At 44.5% G+C, this 21,756-nt stretch overlaps 1 protein-coding gene across 1 annotated transcript in view; it reads left to right on the top strand.

Annotated features, from left to right (window-relative positions):
- Window positions 1–21,756, top strand: part of SPAG1 (sperm associated antigen 1) — a 130,410-nt gene that overhangs the window by 64,128 nt on the left and 44,526 nt on the right. Inside the window, exons 11-12 of the mRNA XM_073550449.1 lie at window positions 12,222–12,614; window positions 12,847–12,946. Of these exons, the coding sequence (XP_073406550.1) occupies window positions 12,222–12,614; window positions 12,847–12,946 (493 nt within the window). The remainder of the gene's footprint in view (window positions 1–12,221; window positions 12,615–12,846; window positions 12,947–21,756) is intronic.

Raw genomic sequence — 21,756 nt, 5'->3', positions numbered from 1 at the left:
GAAGGCAGAGGACTAGTCTAGAAGGAGGAGTATAGAGAATTGTCTGTTGGCCTTGGCTGTAAGTAAGTCGTTAAAAATTTTGGTCAGGACAGTTTCAGTGGAAGGGTGGGAGCGCAAGCCAGACTGCAGATTGTCGAAGAGAGAGTTAGATGAGAGGTAAGTTCAGCGTGAACATGCTGCTCAAGGAGTTTGGAAGCAAATGCGAGCAGCGATATGGGGTGATACTTGGACATAGAGGTTGGGTTGAGGGATGGCTTTTTAAGGATAGGCGTGATTAAGGCATGTTTCAATGCAGAAGGGAAGGTACCAGAAGTTAGTGATAGGTTAAAGAGATGGGTTAGGAATGGGATAAGTGTGGTGGTGAGGTTGGGGAGGAGATGGGATGGGATGGTGTCAAGTGCACAAGTCGAGAGGTGTGATTTTCAGAGGTTTCGGGTAAGATCTCCTAAATTGATTTTGAACAGGGAAGTTATGGGGTTAGGGCGTTGGTCTGGTAAACAAAGGGGTTGTGGTGGTCGAACAATAAAGACTTGCCTTGGTGGTCGATTTTATTTTTGAAGTGTGTGGCAAAGTCCTCAGCAGAGATGAGGGAGGTTGGAGGGGGCAGTGGAGGGCACAGGAGGGAATTAAATGTTTTGAGTAACTGTTTGAGGTTGTAGGATAAGGAAGATACCAGAGTTGTGAAGTAAGCCTGCTTAGCAGAGGTGAGTGCTGATTTGAATGAGAATGTTGATTCTTTGAATGTAGCGAAGTCGTCTTGCGAATGTGTTTTCTTCCAATGCCGCTCCGCAACCCTGGACACTTCCCAAAGCTTTTTAGAGAGGCTATTGTGCCAGGGTTGTCTATTGATTTGTTGCACTCTGCCATGTCGGAGAGGGGCAAAACTGTCAACAGCTGAAGCAAGAGTGGCGTTGTAGAAAGCAGTGGCACTGTCTGTGCCATGGAGTGAAGATATGGATGTCAGTGAGTCGGAGAGTGCATGAGTGTCTAGATGTGCGAGGTTTCTGCGGGGGTGTTCTAGTCGCTGGACATGGATGGCATGAGAGAAGGACAGTGATGAGAACATGAGGAGATGGTGGTCAGAAAGGGGCAGAGAGGCGGTTGTGAGAAGCATATCTGGGAGTATCCCATCAGGGCCGCTGGCTTTTTTTTACCTTTTATCAGTGTGATCCTTTCTGTTATTTCTGGCAATGTAATTGGTGCGTCCAGAGGGTTTTGGAAGTCTTTGAATTTTTCATCCATATCCTTCAGCTCTTTTTGTGCCGGGTTCACTTCTTCACTTGGGATGTCTTTGTAAAGGTCCTTGAAGTACGTGAGTCAGATGTTGCTGCTCTGGATGTGGAGGTTGTTGCTTTTTTGGTTAAATCCTAGGTGGTTCCATGGTTCCCAAAAGCTGTTGTCTTCAAAGGCGAGTTGGAGGAGTTTACGTTTTCTTTTTGAGGATGGATTTGTAATTTTTTGTATGGTGTGGTAGGCTGTGTTTTTTATTTGAGGCTGTTCTTATGGCCTTCCTTATTGTTTTACACTCCTTGTCAAACCAGTTGTTGGGATTTTGTTTACTTGGCCTCTTGTTGCTGCATATTTTCAGGTCAGACATTTCTGCCATGGCATAGAGTATGTCGTTAAGGTCCTTTATTATTAGGTGTATTCCTTCTGTGTTAACAATTTTAAGGAACTTACTATAGAAGATCCTAATAAATATTTAATAATACCACTTAACATAAGATAATATAAACACCAAATAGGGGTATTTTTAGAAAAATAGTCACTTTTATTATAGCAAAAATTACAAAATGTAGACAAGGTATTAAAACGATAGTAAATACAGGTGCCAGACGCCTCCTGACGAAGGCGAGTGCGGTGAAACGCGCGTCGGGGCTCCAGTGCGTCCTCCTAGCACCCCTGAATATGGCTCCTCAATATGTCACATGGTAATGTTTAGTTCATCATTGTTACCCTATTATATTTGACTTACTGGCTCTGTATTTTACATTTACTGATCCTTCTGACTGCTAATAGATAAACCTCATGTCCACTATAGATTACTGCCGCTGACTATATATGCAGCCATGCTAGGAGATGCGTGTTTTCTCATATACTGCATTTTCCATCAAATGCAGTACTAACTCATTTAGCTGGCAGCTGTATTTACTATCGTTTTAATACCTTGTCTAAATTTTTTAATTTTTGCCATAATAAAAGTGACTATTTTTCTAAAAATATCCCTATTTGGTGTTTATATTATCTTATGTTTATACAATTTAAATGGTATTATTAAATATTTATTGGGATCTTCTATAGTAAGTTCCTTAAAATTGTTTTCGGTTTGGTTGATTGGCTTAGGGGTATGTCCCGATTGGCCACGGTGACAACTTTGTAGGTGCAGATCCTTCTAGGTTATGTTCATACACTTTATTATGGAAGTGTTGGAGCTTCTCATTGATCTCTGATCTGTTGATGACATCTGTATATTTTGGGGCCATCATCTTGGACCATTTGAAGGATGGAGGCAAGCTAAAGAGGCCGGTCTGCTGCGGAGTTTGTGAGCGTGATTTGTTTGTGGATTTGATTTATAGGAGCAGTTGATTATGGTCTGTCAGATGTGTTTGTGGGGTGACTATAAATGCGCCAGGGTCCATATCTCTGATGTCATAGCTGCTGCCCACGTGGGAGTTTAGGGTGTGACTTCCCAATGAGTCTCCCTTGGTGCAGCCTTTAAGGATGTGAAGTCCGAGTGTTCTGCCACTTTTATTGACTATGCCGTCGCAACTGTTCCTCTCGGTCTTGTAACAGTTTGCATCTGCGCTGAGTATATAGATGTTTCCTTCAGTGCTCAGGTAGTCTTTCTCCCTTCCCGTTTTTTCATGGCGGTCTCCGTAGATGAGAATGAATGCCCAGAGTCTGGAAGTGGGCAGATTCACTCTGTAGGGTCTCAAAGCTGTCTGGGTTGAAGTATGGAGACTCTGAAGAAGCCATGTATGCTGCACAAAGATGTCAGCCCAAGAGGTGATGATGGAGCCGTTTATTCTTACCCAAATGTGGTTGTCTCCTCTTCACTGCTATCATATGTTCATGAAGCACCTCTTTGTACCAGACTAATTTTCCTCCTGAGCTTCGGCCCTGTTTGGTGTTTTTGTTTTCAGGGCAGGGACAGAGAGTTCCTTACACTTGCCAGTCCTACTCTAACATGAAAACATCAAAAAGAGGAAAAAATCCTCTAAAAGATTCAGATACAAACCAGACAGGCCTAAATGCATCTGCACTAATCCAGGGTGCAGCGGACCCAAGTAAAATGGCAGCTGCACAGGTGCATAAATACCAAATGAAATAGCCAGCCTACAATCAGGGATTGGCCGTGTGGTACACCAGTGCAGAAGAAATAATCCGCATGTGGCAGTGTTCACACAGGGAATGGAGGGCTTCTGGTTCACAACCTCTTAGTAACACCATATAGGGGGGCTGCCCAGTGCCAACTAGAATACATCCCGTGTGAACAGAGGCCACAAGTTTGCAGAACCATTTGGGCCCAACTGCACCCTGAAAAGATAAAAAGTGCACAAAAAGCATATCAATATATGTAAGGTATTGGTTGATATTAAGGCCTTAACACGGAAGCTGGAAAACTGCGTCAAAGCTCCTTACACTTGCCAGTCCTACTCTAACATGAAAACCTCAAAAAAGAGGAAAAAATCCTCTAAAAAATTCAGATACAAACCAGACAGGCCCAAATGCATCTGCACTAATATCCCTGTGTGAACACTGCCACATGCGGATTATTTCTTCTGCACTGGTGTACCACACGACCAATCCCTGATTGTAGGCTGGCTGTTTCATTTGGTATCCTGTATTAGTGCAGATGCATTTAGGCCTGTCTGGTTTGTATCTGAATTTTTTAGAGGATTTTGTTCCTCTTTTTGAGGTTTTCAGGGACAGAGAGTTCCCTGTATCCGGTGGGGACAAGGGATTCATTATCTGCTTTAGTCCTTGTTTCCAGGAGGATCTGTATATCAATGTTTTTCAATCTTTGATTGAAGCCTGGGTCATCTGTCTTACAGCCAAAGGCTGAGGTGTTCAGGCCCTGGATGTTCCCGCTACTAATGATTAGGGTGACATTGTGTGGCTGTATACCTTGTAACGAGCTGCCCTTCATAGGACAATTTGGATCGCTGACTGTTGACCATGTTATAGGCAATTGGTTCAGTTGCATGAGTTTTTTTGCACAGAGTGCTGAGCATAATCTTTATCTCGTCTATGTCACTGCTCTGCTCTGTGTAGGATGGATGGTGTCTTCCATGGTTTGTGTCTCTTATGGCCTAATTTTGGGTACAGGTCCCAGTTTCCAGTTTGCTGAGCATACTCAGTTTTAGGTCTATATACAGGTTTTAAGTTCATGAGAGTTTCATGTTCCGGGACTCTGTTGAGCATTACGTCTTAGTTCTTTAGCAAGAAGGCTGACTCCTTGGCTGTTGAGATGTTTATCATCATACAGGTGATGGAGGTTTATGGTGGGATGTTGTGCCAGAGTGATGTCTGACGTTGAGGGGATCTTGGCTGCTTGCTCTCTGTTGATGTCTCGGGTGATGAGTTTGGGTACATCTTTTCTTGGCAGCAGAGATGACAGGATGATCTTATATCTATGTGTCTATCTATCTATAACATTATCTATCTATCTATCTATCTATCTATCTATCTATCTATCTATCTATCTATCTATCCACAGTATATATCTATCACATATCTATTTGTCTAGCTATGTGTCTAATATTTAAATGTATTATGTATTTTTAAAAGGGGTCTACGGCAGAAGTCTGAGGCCGAAGCTCTGATTTCTGGTGTGAATGTGCCAGTGTATCTGTACATGAATTATGATTGTGGTGATCGATCAGTTATTCACAAGTCAAATGCAAAATGTACTAAATTCATATGATCATGATACTAAGCATCTCCATACATGTTAGACAAAAACTGACTGAACCTGACGATTTTGATATGATGTGCCATGGGGGGGTCACTTGACAATCAAAGGACAGTATAGGTGTCTGGCAGCTGCTTATTAATACAGTATATTACTTATTCTCCCTATTGAAAAAAACATGCATGTTCACCCAGACTGAGCATGCTGGTAAATGGAGAACCCAGAATACACTTTATACCAACAGTGTTAGAAGCTGCATATAGGTTGGTTGAAAAAAGAAACAATACAAAATGGTTTGTCCTCATATTGATTTCAGGAGCGCTCTGCTTCCCACTTCCCGTGGCAGAGTGTCAAAATCGTAGATTATTGTCATTGATTTTTGGGTTTTCAGAACCATATAATGCTGAAAGTGTGCCTCCAATTAGTTGAAAGAATGATTGCAGTCCAGGAGTGTGCAGAATATCCAGTTTTCTAAATAATAGTGCGATCCACCCACGGACTGTGCTGGGGTCGGGCCGCTCATATCTATACACTGGGGTGGTCTGCTGTGTTCGGTAAGTCATCCAACGCTGTGTAATGTCATGTGATTCCTGGACATCCCCTTTAAGGAATTATCAGATAGTTCTTCTGATTGTGGTGTACAGACTTGTATGCCTATGATTACATTATGGAATTTGCACTGATTATTTCTGATCGCACTCATGAGGAGACAGCAGGCCTGCACTTGTTTCATGTGTGCTGAGCTCTGCAGGAGGAAAATCCCCTATTACTGTGATTTTCCGGCTATTTTTACTTTTACATTGTTTTTGTTTGATCTATTTATGGATAATAATCATTTTTTGTCCACTTGAAGACTCTCAGAAATAATCTTGATTTATCGATACCTTTAAGAACTGCAGTAAATAACTCCTCGGTCCATAGTACAAAGATTAAAGCATTTATTAAACCCTTTTGTGAGTGACGTTACTTAACTGGTCACCACAAAGGCATGTTTTGTGACAGTAGTCCCTTACATAGAATTAACTTGAAAGGACTGGTGACCCAAGGGAACCACGGAGAATCACGGTCATGATCATCGGCCACTTGTAGATCTTTGGCGGTAGGTTTATTGGGTGGCAGGACCTGATGTGTCACACACCGACTAGCCTGAGGCTGCGGTCTCATGTAGTGTTCAGCTTTCCACTGTATAATTACTGACTAATTATACATTGCTGCGTATTGTTAACGGCAGCTCAGTCTGCAAAACAAATAAACAATACATAATTGTTATTATTGGTCTGGACAATGTTCTGCTAAGAAGATTTGGGTCCTGGTCTTCATGTGGATGTTACTTTGACACATACCACCTCCCTGAACATTGTATAAACCAAGTACAACCTTTCATGGCAGGAATATTCCCGAATGCCTTTGCCCTTTTTCAGCAGAATAATGCAAAAACTGTGCAGTAGAGTACCGAGGAACCTGACAAGGTTCATGGTGCTAACTTGGTCTCCAAATTACTCAGGTCTCAATCAGATAGAGAAATTCTGGGATGTGCTGGGAAAATTGTTCCTGTCCATAAAGGCCATGTATCACCACTTTCAGGATCTAATAGGATCTTCCAGTCTAAACAAGGATGGGTGAGAACTGCTAGATCGGTGAGGATCTCACCGTGGTAATGAAGGAATTGTGCCACCCGATTCCTCGAGGAGTTGAATGGTCACATATGCACCGTGCCACTATATTAAAGTCCGTGCAAGGATGAAAAAGTTCAAGTGCAACACTCGTGTGTGGGGTGCATGTGTAGCCTACCACACTATTCAGTTCCTCCTGGCTTGTGGCCGGGGTGAACAGTGTTTTAAATTCTGGCTCTCAGTAGGTTTCCCATCGCTGGGACTAACAGTTATCAGCTGTCCAGGGGATTGGCGATTACTTGTTTAGGCTAAAATATCCATTTAAAGGGGACCTGTCACCAGGTCAAAAGGGGTCATTTTTTTTGCTCTGATTTTATTCCTGCTGCTCCACCAAGGAATCCATTTTTGTTTTTATTTTAAATCTGCCATTTTCTACAAAGATGTGGTCCTTTCCTTTTAGTGCACATTTTTATGGTTTTTAAAAAGGAGGCGTGGCTCACAAGATTCTCGGGGGCGTGTGTTTAGGCTGCTCTGCATAATTACCATGTGAGACACGCCCCCTTAGTAAAGACCATAGAAGTGAGCACTGTATAGAAAGGTCCATATCTCTGGAACCGGATGGCAAATTAAAAATGGCAAAAACATAAAACTCAGGTTAGCAGCGGAATAAACGAAAAACAAAATATGGCCACTTTTGACCAGGTGAAGGTCCTCTTCAAAGAATCTGCTGGTAATGTTTAGATGCCAGATACCGTGGGACAATCAGAGGTCTTGTGTACTTCACAGGACAGAACTACAGAGGAGACTGAAGCCCACAATACACTTTAGATAAGCATCATTCTGTCGGCAGGGATTTCGCTCCGCTCTCCAATACACAGGAGCTCTTCCTCTGCCGAGAGATGAGATGAGAGAGCCGGTGTCAGACTTCTCTGAGAGATGAGATGAGAGAGCTGGTGTCAGACTTCTCTGAGAGATGAGAGAGCCGGTGTCAGACTTCTCTGAGAGATGAGACAGCCGGTGTCAGACTTCTCTGAGAGATGAGACAGCCGGTGTCAGACTTCTCTGAGAGATGAGAGAGCCGGTGTCAGACTTCTCTGAGAGATGAGAGAGCCGGTGTCAGACTTCTCTGAGAGATGAGAGAGCCGATGTCAGACTTCTCTGAGAGATGAGAGAGATGGTGTCAGACTTCTCTGAGAGATAAGAGAGCCACTGTCAGACTGAGAGATGAGATGAGAGAGCCGGTGTCAGACTTCTCTGAGAGATGAGAGAGCCGGTGTCAGACTTCTCTGAGAGATGAGAGAGCCGGTGTCAGACTTCTCTGAGAGATGAGAGAGCCGGTGTCAGACTTCTCTGAGAGATGAGAGAGCCGGTGTCAGACTTCTCTGAGAGATGAGAGAGCCGGTGTCAGACTTCTCTGAGAGATGAGAGAGCCGGTGTCAGACTTCTCTGAGAGATGAGAGAGCCGGTGTCAGACTTCTCTGAGAGATGAGAGAGCCGGTGTCAGACTGAGAGATGAGATGAGAGAGCCGGTGTCAGACTTCCCTGAGAGATGAGAGAGCCGGTGTCAGACTTCTCTGAGAGATGAGAGAGCCGGTGTCAGACTTCTTTGAGAGATGAGAGAGCCGGTGTCAGACTTCTTTGAGAGATGAGAGAGCCGGTGTCAGACGTCTCTGAGAGATGAGAGAGCCGGTGTCAGACTTCTCTGAGAGATGAGAGAGCCGGTGTCAGACTTCTCTGAGAGATGAGAGAGCCGGTGTCAGACTTCTCTGAGAGATGAGAGAGCCGGTGTCAGACTTCTCTGAGAGATGAGAGAGCCGGTGTCAGACTTCTCTGAGAGATGAGAGAGCCGATGTCAGACTTCTCTGAGAGATGAGAGAGCCGGTGTCAGACTTCTCTGAGAGATGAGAGAGCCGGTGTCAGACTTCTCTGAGAGATGAGAGAGCCGGTGTCAGACTTCTCTGAGAGATGAGAGAGCCGGTGTCAGACTTCTCTGAGAGATGAGAGAGCCGGTGTCAGACTTCTCTGAGAGATGAGAGAGCCGGTGTCAGACTTCTCTGAGAGATGAGAGAGCCGGTGTCAGACTGAGAGATGAGATGAGAGAGCCGGTGTCAGACTTCCCTGAGAGATGAGAGAGCCGGTGTCAGACTTCTCTGAGAGATGAGAGAGCCGGTGTCAGACTTCTTTGAGAGATGAGAGAGCCGGTGTCAGACTTCTTTGAGAGATGAGAGAGCCGGTGTCAGACGTCTCTGAGAGATGAGAGAGCCGGTGTCAGACTTCTCTGAGAGATGAGAGAGCCGGTGTCAGACTTCTCTGAGAGATGAGAGAGCCGGTGTCAGACTTCTCTGAGAGATGAGAGAGCCGGTGTCAGACTTCTCTGAGAGATGAGAGAGCCGATGTCAGACTTGTCTGAGAGATGAGAGAGCCGGTGTCAGACTTCTCTGAGAGATGAGAGAGCCGGTGTCAGACTTCTCTGAGAGATGAGAGAGCCGGTGTCAGACTTCTCTGAGAGATGAGAGAGCCGGTGTCAGACTTCTCTGAGAGATGAGAGAGCCGGTGTCAGACTTCTCTGAGAGATGAGAGAGCCGGTGTCAGACTTCTCTGAGAGATGAGAGAGCCGGTGTCAGACTTCTCTGAGAGATGAGAGAGCCGGTGTCAGACTTCTCTGAGAGATGAGAGAGCCGGTGTCAGACTTCTCTGAGAGATGAGAGAGCCGGTGTCAGACTTCTCTGAGAGATGAGAGAGCCGGTGTCAGACTTCTCTGAGAGATGAGAGAGCCGGTGTCAGACTTCTCTGAGAGATGAGAGAGCCGGTGTCAGACTTCTCTGAGAGATGAGAGAGCCGGTGTCAGACTTCTCTGAGAGATGAGAGAGCCGGTGTCAGACTTCTCTGAGAGATGAGAGAGATGGTGTCAGACTTCTCTGAGAGATAAGAGACCCACTGTCAGACTGAGAGATGAGATGAGAGAGCCGGTGTCAGACTTCTCTGAGAGATGAGAGAGCCGGTGTCAGACTTCTCTGAGAGATGAGAGAGCCGGTGTCAGACTTCTCTGAGAGATAAGAGACCACTGTCAGACTGAGAGATGAGATGAGAGAGCCGGTGTCAGACTTCTCTGAGAGATGAGACAGCCGGTGTCAGACTTCTCTGAGAGATGAGAGAGCCGGTGTCAGACTTCTCTGAGAGATGAGAGAGCCGGTGTCAGACTTCTCTGAGAGATGAGAGAGCCGGTGTCAGACTTCTCTGAGAGATGAGAGAGCCGGTGTCAGACTTCTCTGAGAGATGAGAGAGCCGGTGTCAGACTTCTCTGAGAGATGAGAGAGCCGGTGTCAGACTTCTCTGAGAGATGAGAGAGATGGTGTCAGACTTCTCTGAGAGATAAGAGACCCACTGTCAGACTGAGAGATGAGATGAGAGAGCCGGTGTCAGACTTCTCTGAGAGATGAGAGAGCCGGTGTCAGACTTCTCTGAGAGATGAGAGAGCCGGTGTCAGACTTCTCTGAGAGATAAGAGACCACTGTCAGACTGAGAGATGAGATGAGAGAGCCGGTGTCAGACTTCTCTGAGAGATGAGACAGCCGGTGTCAGACTTCTCTGAGAGATGAGAGAGCCGGTGTCAGACTTCTCTGAGAGATGAGAGAGCCGGTGTCAGACTTCTCTGAGAGATGAGAGAGCCGGTGTCAGACTTCTCTGAGAGATGAGAGAGCCGGTGTCAGACTTCTCTGAGAGATGAGAGAGCCGGTATCAGACTTCCGTGGCTGCGGTTTATTTCTTAGGGTGCTTTCACATTGCTTTCTCTGTACCTGTTGGGGCATATGTCTGAAATCCCCCGCAAAATGGGGTCTGGACGCATGCACCGATGGGGGCCTAGACTGTATTGGTGACATCATAGCGAACGCGTGTTCTGCCGTGCATCATTTTCGTTTTCGGGAGTGTATGCCTATAGGAGGTGGACATTCAGACATAGTAGACTGCATCTGAACGTCTGCCTTCTGTAGGCGTACACTACCAAAAAAAGTGCACAGCAGCGTGAACGCAATCTCTGCCGTCACCATTACAGTCTATGGCCTTGTCGGCGGATGCATCCGGACCCCGTTTTGCGGGGGATCTCGGACATATTGCCCAACGTGGACATCGAACGCACCCTTAGAGAACAAAAGGATTGACATGTTTCCGGCATGTCTGATTTCAGGTCCCCTCTGAGATCATCTGTCGGGACCCCCATACACATCAGACTGTTACTGAACCTGTCAATATCGGTGGCTCAGCTGACGTTAGCCACTTCATGTAAGATTAGGCAAGTGGTTGAATGGTTTGGCCGGTCAATATGTGGTTCTTCAATTCTGAAAACAGCTACTACTGTTGTAATTCATGTCTCACCAGCTGGCCGGTGATCCTGGTACTTGTAGTTCTTCCAGACATATAGATTCACAAACGATCTGTGACATTGAAGCCCGTTTATGCTATGAGTGAGGACCTGCATAGGATCTGAAATATGTAAGTGGTTGTGTGATTGTTATTATTCATGGTTGGCTGCTTTTTTTCATTCACATTATGTCCGAAAGTCCCAGCCCATCCATGGGTATAGTGGCCCAAATTAACTATGATACTTGGGACTTGCAACCCCAAAGGGAATGATTGCAGATCTATCTAATGGAGGTAAAAGTTCCCCGTTCTGCCAGTCAGTGAGGGTCCCAGCGGTCGGACCCCTATCCATCAGCGAGTTCTCACCTATGCTATTGTTTGAACCAGACGCCCCTTTAGTATAATGGTTTAGCAGTGAAGCATTCCAGGCAGTTGCTTGCACAAATCTTAGATGATGATAGCAGTTTTATTTTTACCATGTTACGCGCTGATTTTGCTGTGCTTTAATCTCACAACCTGCTTTGCAAAAGGCAAAAATCTGCTGTGAAAATCTGCAGCATGAATGGACCCGGTGTGACATTTCTGCCTGGATTTTCCCTGCAGTGTGTGGATGAGATTTTATAAAATGTCATCCACTGTGCTGGTACTGTGAGGATACTCGCACACGGGACATTTCCACTGAATAAATGATGCTGCCGTGGATTTAGTTGCAGGTATAGTAAGTAATGCCGCTCGCTATTCCTTTTGTGTTAGAAAATCGGACGCTGTCCACAGCATGAATCCAAACGCCGAGGATCTGAAATCCACAACCCTTTCCAGTGCATGGGTGACATTTTGTAAAATTGCAGTCACTGTAATACGCACGGATTTTCAGTCTGGCAAATCCGGACAGCACATACCTCTCACATGCTGCAGATTTTCTGCTCGGAGAACCTGCAGCATATCCGCCCCGTGTGAACACACACATAAGTAAGACTGCAGATTAGGTCCAGTCTATTTCATGCTGTGTCAGGATCTGACCCTCCATGCCCCTGACTGCTCCACCATACAAATGGTCAGCGTGAAGAATGACTATTGTATTTGGTATGTAAATTGCTCGCAGGGGCCTGGCTGCAGATAGACGGCGTATACTGCACATACGCCTGTGCTCATTGCCCCGGTGTGCAGGGTGCAGCACGCTAGCCGGATATGTTTTTCCTTGCGTGTGTATTTTCCGTGCTAGGCCAGCTGTACGGCTCGGCGATCCTCCCGGGTGACTACATCACACCCCTCCTGTAGGCTGTACAGTAGTTTGCTCTGATGATGTCGATACTAAGCCTGTAACTTCCTTGTAGAAGCCGGTGTGACAGCGGGAGGAGGAGAGACTGCAGCCGAGCTGATTGAAATGGGGAATGCTCAAAAAAAGTTTTCGCCTAAGAAAGGAAATGAAAAGGAAGAGATCAACCAGACTCCCCGGTACAGCACCCCGAGCGCCCAGAACGGAGTAAAGAAGGAGAGCAGCAATGGCAAACCTAAAAACCTCGTCGAGCCGCAGGGAAATCCCAAGCAGTCAGGTGGTAAAGCTGAGCAGAAGGCTCGGACTGGCAGCCAGGAAGCCAAGCTGTCATCACAACCGCTTCCTCTTGCTACACAGCTGAAAAATGACGGCAACCAGCTTTTTAAGAATGGTCAATTTGGGGAGGCTTCAATCAAGTACTCAGAGGCGATCAAGAACCTCAAGGGCACAGGTCAGTTCTGTCTGATCCTCGTAGTGTCGATTAAGAACAGAAATGGCCTATTGGTTAGTGTTCTGGCTCAGCCTCGGCTCACGGGTCCTGCAGCTTTTCATAGTGGTGTGATTTCCATTCTGTGCCGTCTTCTAGTGCTTGCACTGCCTGCGCTGAGCTACTGCAGTGGTAGCAGCCTGTGCTGCAGTGCTGCCTGCCTGCTAACTGAAGCTTCTTTCCTCCTCCTCTCCAGGTTCTGGGGATGCAGAAGAATTGGCGATCTTGTACTCTAACCGAGCGGCGTGCCAGCTGAAGGACGGTAACTGCGCAGAGTGCATCGAAGACTGCAACAAGTAAGTTATAGATTTACGCGGGGGTCGGACCTGGCTGTGAGGGGTTAATGGCTTGTGCTGCTAAGAAGCGCAAGTCTGAATGTGTAATCGTCACCCCCCAAGGTCCTCAAATTGTTACACAGGATCCCTGGGATCAAAAGTCAAGGTAGGAGCAGAGAGCGAGATGTGCCGATGTCACCGGGCGGCCGTATAACTGCAGATGACCTCTGTGCAGTCACATCCTCGGCTGCTGCTGTTAATAGTTTATATTAATATCTGAGTCACATGTTAATGAGGGAGGGCATGGTGTGAGCTGTCAGCATTCCTGCTGAACTAACACCCACAATGCATCAGGTCAGAAGGGCCATCCGTGATGACATGCAGGTCAGCATGGGCCGAGCCTGCTGCAAGGGTTAATCATCGTCACAAGTATATATTTTATACAGGGAAGGTGTGTGCTCACATTCCACTTACTGGATACACTTTGCTGAAATGCAGGTCAGTCTGGTTTGCTGAGCAAAAAAAAATGTAAAAGTACAGTCTGCAGATTTATTTTCATGGTTGTCTCACCTATTCTCCATTCATATCAGATTATTTTATCAAAAGGGCGGCTCCAGATGATAGACACCTTATAGAGGCACATAACAGCAGCACCCTGGTGTAGTATTACTGATTGGTCGGGTAATGGGGGATGTCATGTTTTGCTCATTCTTTGACGGTTCGACAGCTTAATAAGGCTGATTATTAGGAAACGAGCGCTCCTAAACGAGCAGCCGGTGTCAGTGTGCCAAATAGTAGCCTATAATGTACCTAAAATTCAATGGAGCCAACACACAAAATCAGATACATAAACCTGCAAGTCAAATAAGATAAATGCACAAAATATGTAAAAAAATATATATCTATATAAAAATGAATGTATGTATGTGTGAATCACCAAACAATCACGAAGCATCTTTCATTTCACCAGAGCTGTTCAAAAGAAGATGAGCTGTGATTGGTTGCTATGACCAACAGTTTTCCTTGCAACCAATCACTAAGCATCTCTCATTTCACCAGAGCTGGTTAAAAGTAGCTGAGCTGTGATTGGTTGCTATGAGCAAGTTTTTCCACTTGACAACACCTCAGCAGACACTGACATGGTGGGAGAAATCTAGCATCCCTGGGAACACAAGCTCCCAGCCATTGTCTGCCCCCCCCAGAAAGGAGCACAGAGCACATGACAGAAATGAATCCCCCTCTCCCGTGGACCAATGGTATGCAAGTTAGGGCAAATCCACTCAGCGTTTTGGTACTGACTCCAGGCCTTTCTTAAAGGGATCTCCAGAATGGAAGGCAGGGCAAATCCATCCAGTGCTTTGGTTCTGACCCAGGCATCTCTTAAAGGGATCCTCAGTATGGAAGTCAGGGCAATTGCCTTCAAATGCTCTGGTACTGACCCCAGGCTCTCTTAAAGGGATCTTCTGTAAGAAAGGGCAAATCCCTCAGCGCTCTGATTCTGACCCCAGGCTCTCTTAAAGGGATCATTGGTATGCAAGTCAGGGCAAATCCATCCAGCGCTCTGGTTCTGATCCCAGGCTTTCTTAAAGGGATCTCTGGTATCGAAGTTAGAGTAAATCCACTCAGCACTCTGGTTCTGACCCCAGGCTGACGGGATGATGTGGGATATTAGGGGTAGTAGTCCGGCGGATGTGACGGGATGATGTGGGATATGAGGGGTAGTAGTCCGGTGGCTTTAACAGGATGATGTGGGTTATTAGTAGTCCGGTGGCTCTGGCTGACGGGATGATGTGAGATATTAGGGGTAGTTGTCCGGTGGCCCTGGCTGATGGGACGATGTGGGATATTAGGGGTAGTAGTCCGGTGGCTCTGGCTGACGGGATGACGTGGGATATTAGGGGTAGTAGTCCGGTAGCTCTGGCTGACGGGATGATGTGGGATATTATAGTGAATGTGGCTATGCGGAGTGGGCGGGGCTCCACACTGAGCTTTATATATATATATATATATATATACAGTATATATAATCATTATAATTTGTTATAACTAACCGTAGTTAGTTACTATGCCCGGGCGCTGCACGGGCTCTTCAGCTAGTAGATATATATATAAATATTATTATGTTTTGATTATATAGTGCCATCATGTTCCCATCACTTTACATCATCATCACTGTCCCTATCAGGGCTCACAGTCTACATTCCCTATCAGTATATCTTTGGAGTGTGGGAGGAAACCGGAGAACCCGGAGAAAACCCACACAAACACAGGCAAAACATACAAATTCATTGTAGATGTTCTGCTTGGTGGGATTTGAACCCGGGACCCCAGCACTGCAAGACTGCAGTGCTAATCACTGAGCCACGACGCAGTGCTAGTCACTGAGTCACCATACAGTGCTAGCCACTGAGTCACCATACAGTGCTAGCCACTGAGTCACCATACAGTGCTAGCCACTGAGTCACCATACAGTGCTAGCCACTGAGTCACCATACAGTGCTAGCCACTGAGTCACCATACAGTGCTAGCCACTGAGTCACCATACAGCGCTAGCGACTGAGTCACCATACAGTCACCATTATATCATTGCATAGTAACATACAAAAAAATCACAAATTAATCTGTAAGACACGGACAAACCCATCAAGACAAAATACAGAAAACCTTCTATAAAACAGTACACTACCCCCCTAGAAGTATCTACTGACATTATCAGATGTCCTCCCCACAGGGCAGGATATAAATACAGTAAAGGAATGGGAATATTACACGTCTATTGCACAAAAATAACTGACTCGGATATATAAAGATGAATGTCTGCAATTCCACTGGAAGTGGAGTATGGTAGTTGACTTGTTGGTTTATATAAATGCACCTTACATTCCCAGGTCCAGTGTCCAGTCCGGTAATCCGTGCACCTGGTAGCCTCAGCCCTCCAACTCCATGACAAAGCCTCCCGTGACTTCTTGAAGTTGTAGGGTCTACTAAGTGCAGGAATACCGGGCTGAGGATTCTGGGTGCTGAAGTGAAGATTGGCCACCACGGTGTAGTCGACTGAGCGCTGGAAAAGGGCAACGTGAATCGGAATTTAAGAGCTACTTATATCCGTCCACAGCCGAGACCATTTTATCTGTTGGTGGTGCCGGGTATTGGACCACCACTGATCAGATATTGATGACCTATCCTAAGAATAGTTCATCAATACCTTTTGTAATGGACGTACCCTTTGAAGGGGCTTTCCAATATACAACGTGGTCAAAATTGTTTAATGACAGAAAAACCCACAATGATCTCAGAAATAACTTGAATCTGACAAAAGTAATAATAAATCAAAAATCTATGAAAATGAACAAATGAAGTCAGACATTGCTTTTCAACCATGCTTCCACAGAATTTAAAAAAAAAATAAAACTCATGAAATAGGACTGGAGAGAAATGATGGTACCACTGAAAATAATGTGACAAAAGGGACATGTTAAATCAAGGTGTGTCCACTAATTAGCATCACAGGTGTCTACAATCTTGGAATCAGTGAGTGAACCTGTATAGAGGGCTACAGATACTGTGCTGTTTGGTGACATGGTGTGTATCACACTCACCATGGACCAGAGGAAGCGAAGGAAAGAGTTTTCTCAGGAGCTTAGAAAGAAAATTATAGACAAACATGTTAAAGGTAAAAGTTATAAAACCATCTCCAAACAGCTTGATGTTCCTGTTTCTACAGTTGTACATATTATTATTATTATTATTATTATTATGAAATGTAAACTCCCTGCCACTGTAGCCAACCCCCCAGGACGTGGCCGCAGGAGGAAAATTGATGACAAATCAAAGAGATGGATAATACGAATGGTAACAAAAGAGCTCAAAAAATGTCTAAACAGATTATAGGTAAACTTCAAGCTCAAGGAACATCAGTGTCAGATCGTACCATGAGCTAAAGTGGACTTCATGGGAGACAGCCAAGGAGGACACCATTGTTGAAAAAAAAAAATCCTAAAAAAGCCAGACTGGAATTTGCAAAACTACATGTTGACAAGCCACAAAGCTTCTGGGAGAATGTCCTATGGACAGATGAGACTAAAATGGAACTTTTTGGCAAGGCACATCAGCTCAATATTCACAGACGGAAAAATGATTCATATCAAGAAAAGAACACTGTCCCTACTGTGAAACATGGAGGAGACTCTGTTATGTTCTGGGGCTGCTTAGCTGCATTTGGCACAGGGTGTCTAGAATATGTGCAGAGTACAATGAAATATCAACGCTATCAAGGGATTCTAGAGAGAAATGTGCTGCCCAGTGTCAGAAAGCTTGGTCTCAGTCGCAGGTCATGGGTGTTGCAACAGGATAATGACCCAAAACACACAGCTAAAAAACACCCAAGAATGGCTAAGAGGAAAACAGTGGACTATTCTGAAGTGGCCTTCTATGAGCCCTGACCTAAATCTTATTGAGCATCTTTGGAAAGAGCTGATACAGGCAGCCTTCAAACACGAGACAACTGGAGCAGTTTGCTCTTGAGGAGTGGGCCAAAATACCTGTCGAGAGGTGCAGAAGTCTCATTGACAGTTACAGGAATCATTTGATTGCAGTAATTGCCTCAAAAGATTGTGCAACAAAATATTAAGTGAAGGTACCATCATTTCTGTCCAGGCATATTTCATGAGTTTTATTTTTTAAACAATTCTGTGGAAGCATGGCTGAAAAGCAATGTCTGACTTTCATTTGTTCATTTTCATAGATTTTTGAATTATTACATTTGTCAGATTCAAGATATTTCTGTGACCATTGTGAGTTTTTCTGTCATTAACCCCTTACCTACAATTGACGTAATATTCCGTCCATGTGACCCTGGACCTAATTACCATGGACGGAATATTACGTCACCACGATCAGCGGCGCCCACGTGGTGAGCGCCGCTGATCGCGGCCGAGTGTCAGCTAATTATCATAGCTGACACCCGGCACAATGTGTCAGGGGCGGTCACGGACCGCCCCCGACACGATAACCCCTTGCACACCGCGATCAAACACGATCGCGGTGTACCGTGGGTTAAAGGGAAGCATCGGCAGGGAGGGGGCTCCCTCCTTGCTTCCCTGAGCCCCCCACGGCAGCGCAATGTGCAGCGCTGCTGCGGGGGACTCCTTTCCTGCAGGTCCCCGGATCCATTATGGCGACGGGGACCTCCGGGGGCCTGCAGGAAGCTGGCTTCCTCAGTCCCTGCAAAGCGCAGGCATGAGGAAGCCTGTGCAGTGCCTGTGACAGATCGCTGATCTGTCACAGTGATCTGTGATGTGACAGATCAGCGATCTGTCACAGGACAGTTATGTCCCCCCTGGGACATTGTAATAAAGTAAAAAAAAAAAAAAAGTGTAAAAATAATTTTAAAAAAATCGCTAAATAAATTAAAAAAAAAAAAAAAAATATTCCCCAATAAATTCATTTTTTTGGAAATAAAAAAAACAAAACACAATAAAAGTACACATATTTGGTATCGCCGCGTCCGTAACGACCCGCCCTATAAAACTGTCCCAATAGTTAACCCCTTAAAAAATAAAAATAAAAAACGAAGCAAAAAATAATGATTTATTATCATACCGCCGAACAAAAAGTGCGATAACGCGCGATCAAAAAGATGCATATAAATATCCATGGTACCGCTGAAAACGTCATCTTGTCCCGCAAAAAACGAGCCGCCATACAGCATCATCAGCGAAAAAATAAAAAAGTTATAGCTCGCAGAATAAAGTGATGCAAAAATAATTATTTTTTATATAAAATTGTTTTCATTGCATAAAAGCGCCAAAACATAAACTACCTAAATGAGGTATCGCTGTAACCGTACTGACCCAAAGAATAAAACCGCCTTATAAATTTTACCGCACCCGGAACGGCGTAAACGCACCACCCAAAAGAAATTCATGAAACGCTGGTTTTTGTAAATTCTGCGTCCCAAAAAACGAAATAAAAAGCGATCAAAAAATGTCACATGCCTGAACATGATACCAATAAAAGCGTCAACTCGTCCCGCAAAAAATAAGACCTCACATGACTCGGTGGGTCAAAATATGGAAAAATTATAGCTCTCAATATGTGGTGATGCAAAAACTATTTTTACAATAAAAAGTGTCTTTTAGCGTGCGACAGCTGCCAAACATAAAAACCGCCATAAATAGTAAATCAAACCCCCCGTTATCACCCCCTTAGTTAGGGAAAAATAATAAAGTTAAAAAAATGTATTTATTTCCATTTTCCCATTAGGGTTAGGGCTAGGGTTAGGGTTAGAATTGGGGGTTTCCACTATTTGCGCACATCAGGTGCTCTCCAAACGCAACATGGCGTCTGATCTCAATTCCAGCCAATTCTGCGTTGAAAAAGTCAAATGGTGCTCCTTCCCTTCCAAGCTCTGCCATGCACCCAAACAGTGTTTTACCCCCTCATGTGGGGTATCAGCCTACTCAGGACAATTTGCAAAACAACTTTTGGGGTCCTATTTCTCCTGTTGCCCTTAGGAAAATAAAAATTTGGGGGCAAAAATATCATTTTTGTGGAAAAAAAATATTTTTTTATTTTCACGCCTGGGCGTTATAAACTTCTGTGAAGCACTTGGGGGCTCAAAATTCTCACCACACATCTAGATAAGTTCCTTAGGGGGTCTAGTTTCCAAAATGGTGTCATTTGTGGGGGGTTTCCACTGTTTTGGTACATCAGGGGTTTTCCAATCGCGACATGATGTCCGATCTCAATTCCAGCCAAAAACGTCAAATGGCGCTGCTTCCCTTCCGAGCTCTGCCATGCGCCCAAATAGTGGTTTACTCCCACATGTGGGGTATCAGCGTACTCAGGACAAATTGCACAATAACTTTTAGAGTCCTGTTACCCTTGGGAAAATAAAAATTGGGGTGAAAAGATCATTTTTGTGGAAAAAATATGATTTTTTAATTGTACCGCTGTACGTTATAAACTTCTGTAAAGCCCTTGGGGGTTCAAAGTTCTCACCACATATCTAGATAAGTTCCTTGGGGGGTCTAGTTTCCAAAATGGGATCACTTGTAGGGGGTTTCCACTGTTTAGGTACATCAGGGACTCTCCAAACGTGACATGGCGTCCGATCTGAATTCCAGCCAATTTTGCATTGAAAAAGTCAAACGGCGCTCCTTCCATTCTGAGCTCTGCCATGCGCCGAAACAGTCGTTCCCCCCCACATATCAGGTATCTGCGTACTCAGGACAAATTGCACAATAACTTTTGCAGTCCAATTTCTCCTGTTACCCTTGGTAAAATAAAAAAAATTGAACCTGAAGTATTTTTTTTGTGAAAAAAAGATGTTCATTTTTTTTTAAATATTCAAAAAAATTCCTGTGACGCACCTAAAGGGTTAATAAACTTCTTGAATGTGGTTTTGAGCACCTTAAGGGGTGCAGTTTTTAGAATGGTGTCACTTTTGGGTATTTTCTATCATATAGACCCCTCAAAGTGGCTTCAAATGTGATGTGGTCCTAAAAATAAAATGGTGTTGTAAAAATGAAAAATCGCTGGTCAACTTTTAACCCTTATAACTTCCTAACAAAAAAAAATTTTGGTTCCAAAATTGTGCTGATGTAAAGTAAACATGTGGGAAATGTTAGTTATCATTTTTTTTGTGTGCCGTATCTCTGTGATTTAAGGGCATAAAAATTCAAAGTTGGAAAATTGCGAAATTTTCAAAATTTTCGCCAAATTTCCGTTTTTCTCACAAATAAACGCAAGTTATTTGAATGAACTTTTACCACTAACATGAAGTACAATATGTCACGAGAAAACAGTGTCAGAATCACCGGGATCCATGGAAGCGTTTCAGAGTTATTACCTCATAAAGGGACAGTGGTCAGAATTGTAAAAATTGGTCCGGGAGTTAACGTGCAAACCACCCTTGGCAGTGAAGGGGTTAAACGAGGGGTACCAACAATTTTGACCACGTGTGTATGTAGAAATGTAGATATAAACAGAAAATAGGGAGAATAAAACAAAACTATACTCACTTCCTCAGCCCCAGGCAGCTCCAGCTGCTTCTGCCAGTGATTAGCTGCAGTGGTGATGTGAGTAATGTACAGCATGTAATCACTGCAAGGAATAAGCAGTCAGAGCTGGGACTATAAGAGAGGTGGGTTATGTCTTCTTAACCCATTCCCTGCTTTCTGCCACATGCTCACAAAAATGGGAAAACCTCTGTAATATTGCTATTTCCGCAGAATTACACAGTAGGCCTCATTCAGACTTCCATATTGCATGTACGCGTTGTATCAGTTGTATCACATGTCTGTGTTTTTTCATAGACCATTCGTGAAAAACACACTGTGTCATGTATGTTTTTTTTTCTGGCAGCACAGATGAAACGGGCTAGTACGAGTCTGCAAATGGCATCAATGTGCTGTTCGTGTTTAATTTTGAAAAGTATAGGAGAAGCTTTATTTATTTCTTCATCCATCCGTGAAAAATACTGAGGACTCACTGATGGTAAAAATGGACACACGGACCAGACATTGATGACACTAGTACAAATTTTTCCGCATACCTGTTTAAATACAGACATGAAAACGAGGTCTAAGGTTAAGTTCAGATTACTGTTACAGTGGCTTACGAAAGTATTCACCCTCTTGGCATTTTTCATATTTTGCTACCTCACAACCTGGAATTTCTCTGCTTTTTTTGAGGGTGTGCATCAGTTCATGTAAAGAACATGTCTACAACTGTGAACATTTGGTTTTTATTTCTTGTGACGCAAACAACTAATAGGACAAAATAACTGAACATTTCTCCTTTGTCTCATTGGGGGACACAGGTACTGT

The sequence above is a fragment of the Dendrobates tinctorius genome, unplaced genomic scaffold (assembly GCF_039654945.1).
Source record: "Dendrobates tinctorius isolate UK_male_01 unplaced genomic scaffold, ASM3965494v1 ptg000165l, whole genome shotgun sequence".
Lineage (NCBI taxonomy): Eukaryota > Metazoa > Chordata > Amphibia > Anura > Dendrobatidae > Dendrobates > Dendrobates tinctorius.
This window is presented reverse-complemented; position numbering and strand designations above follow the sequence as displayed.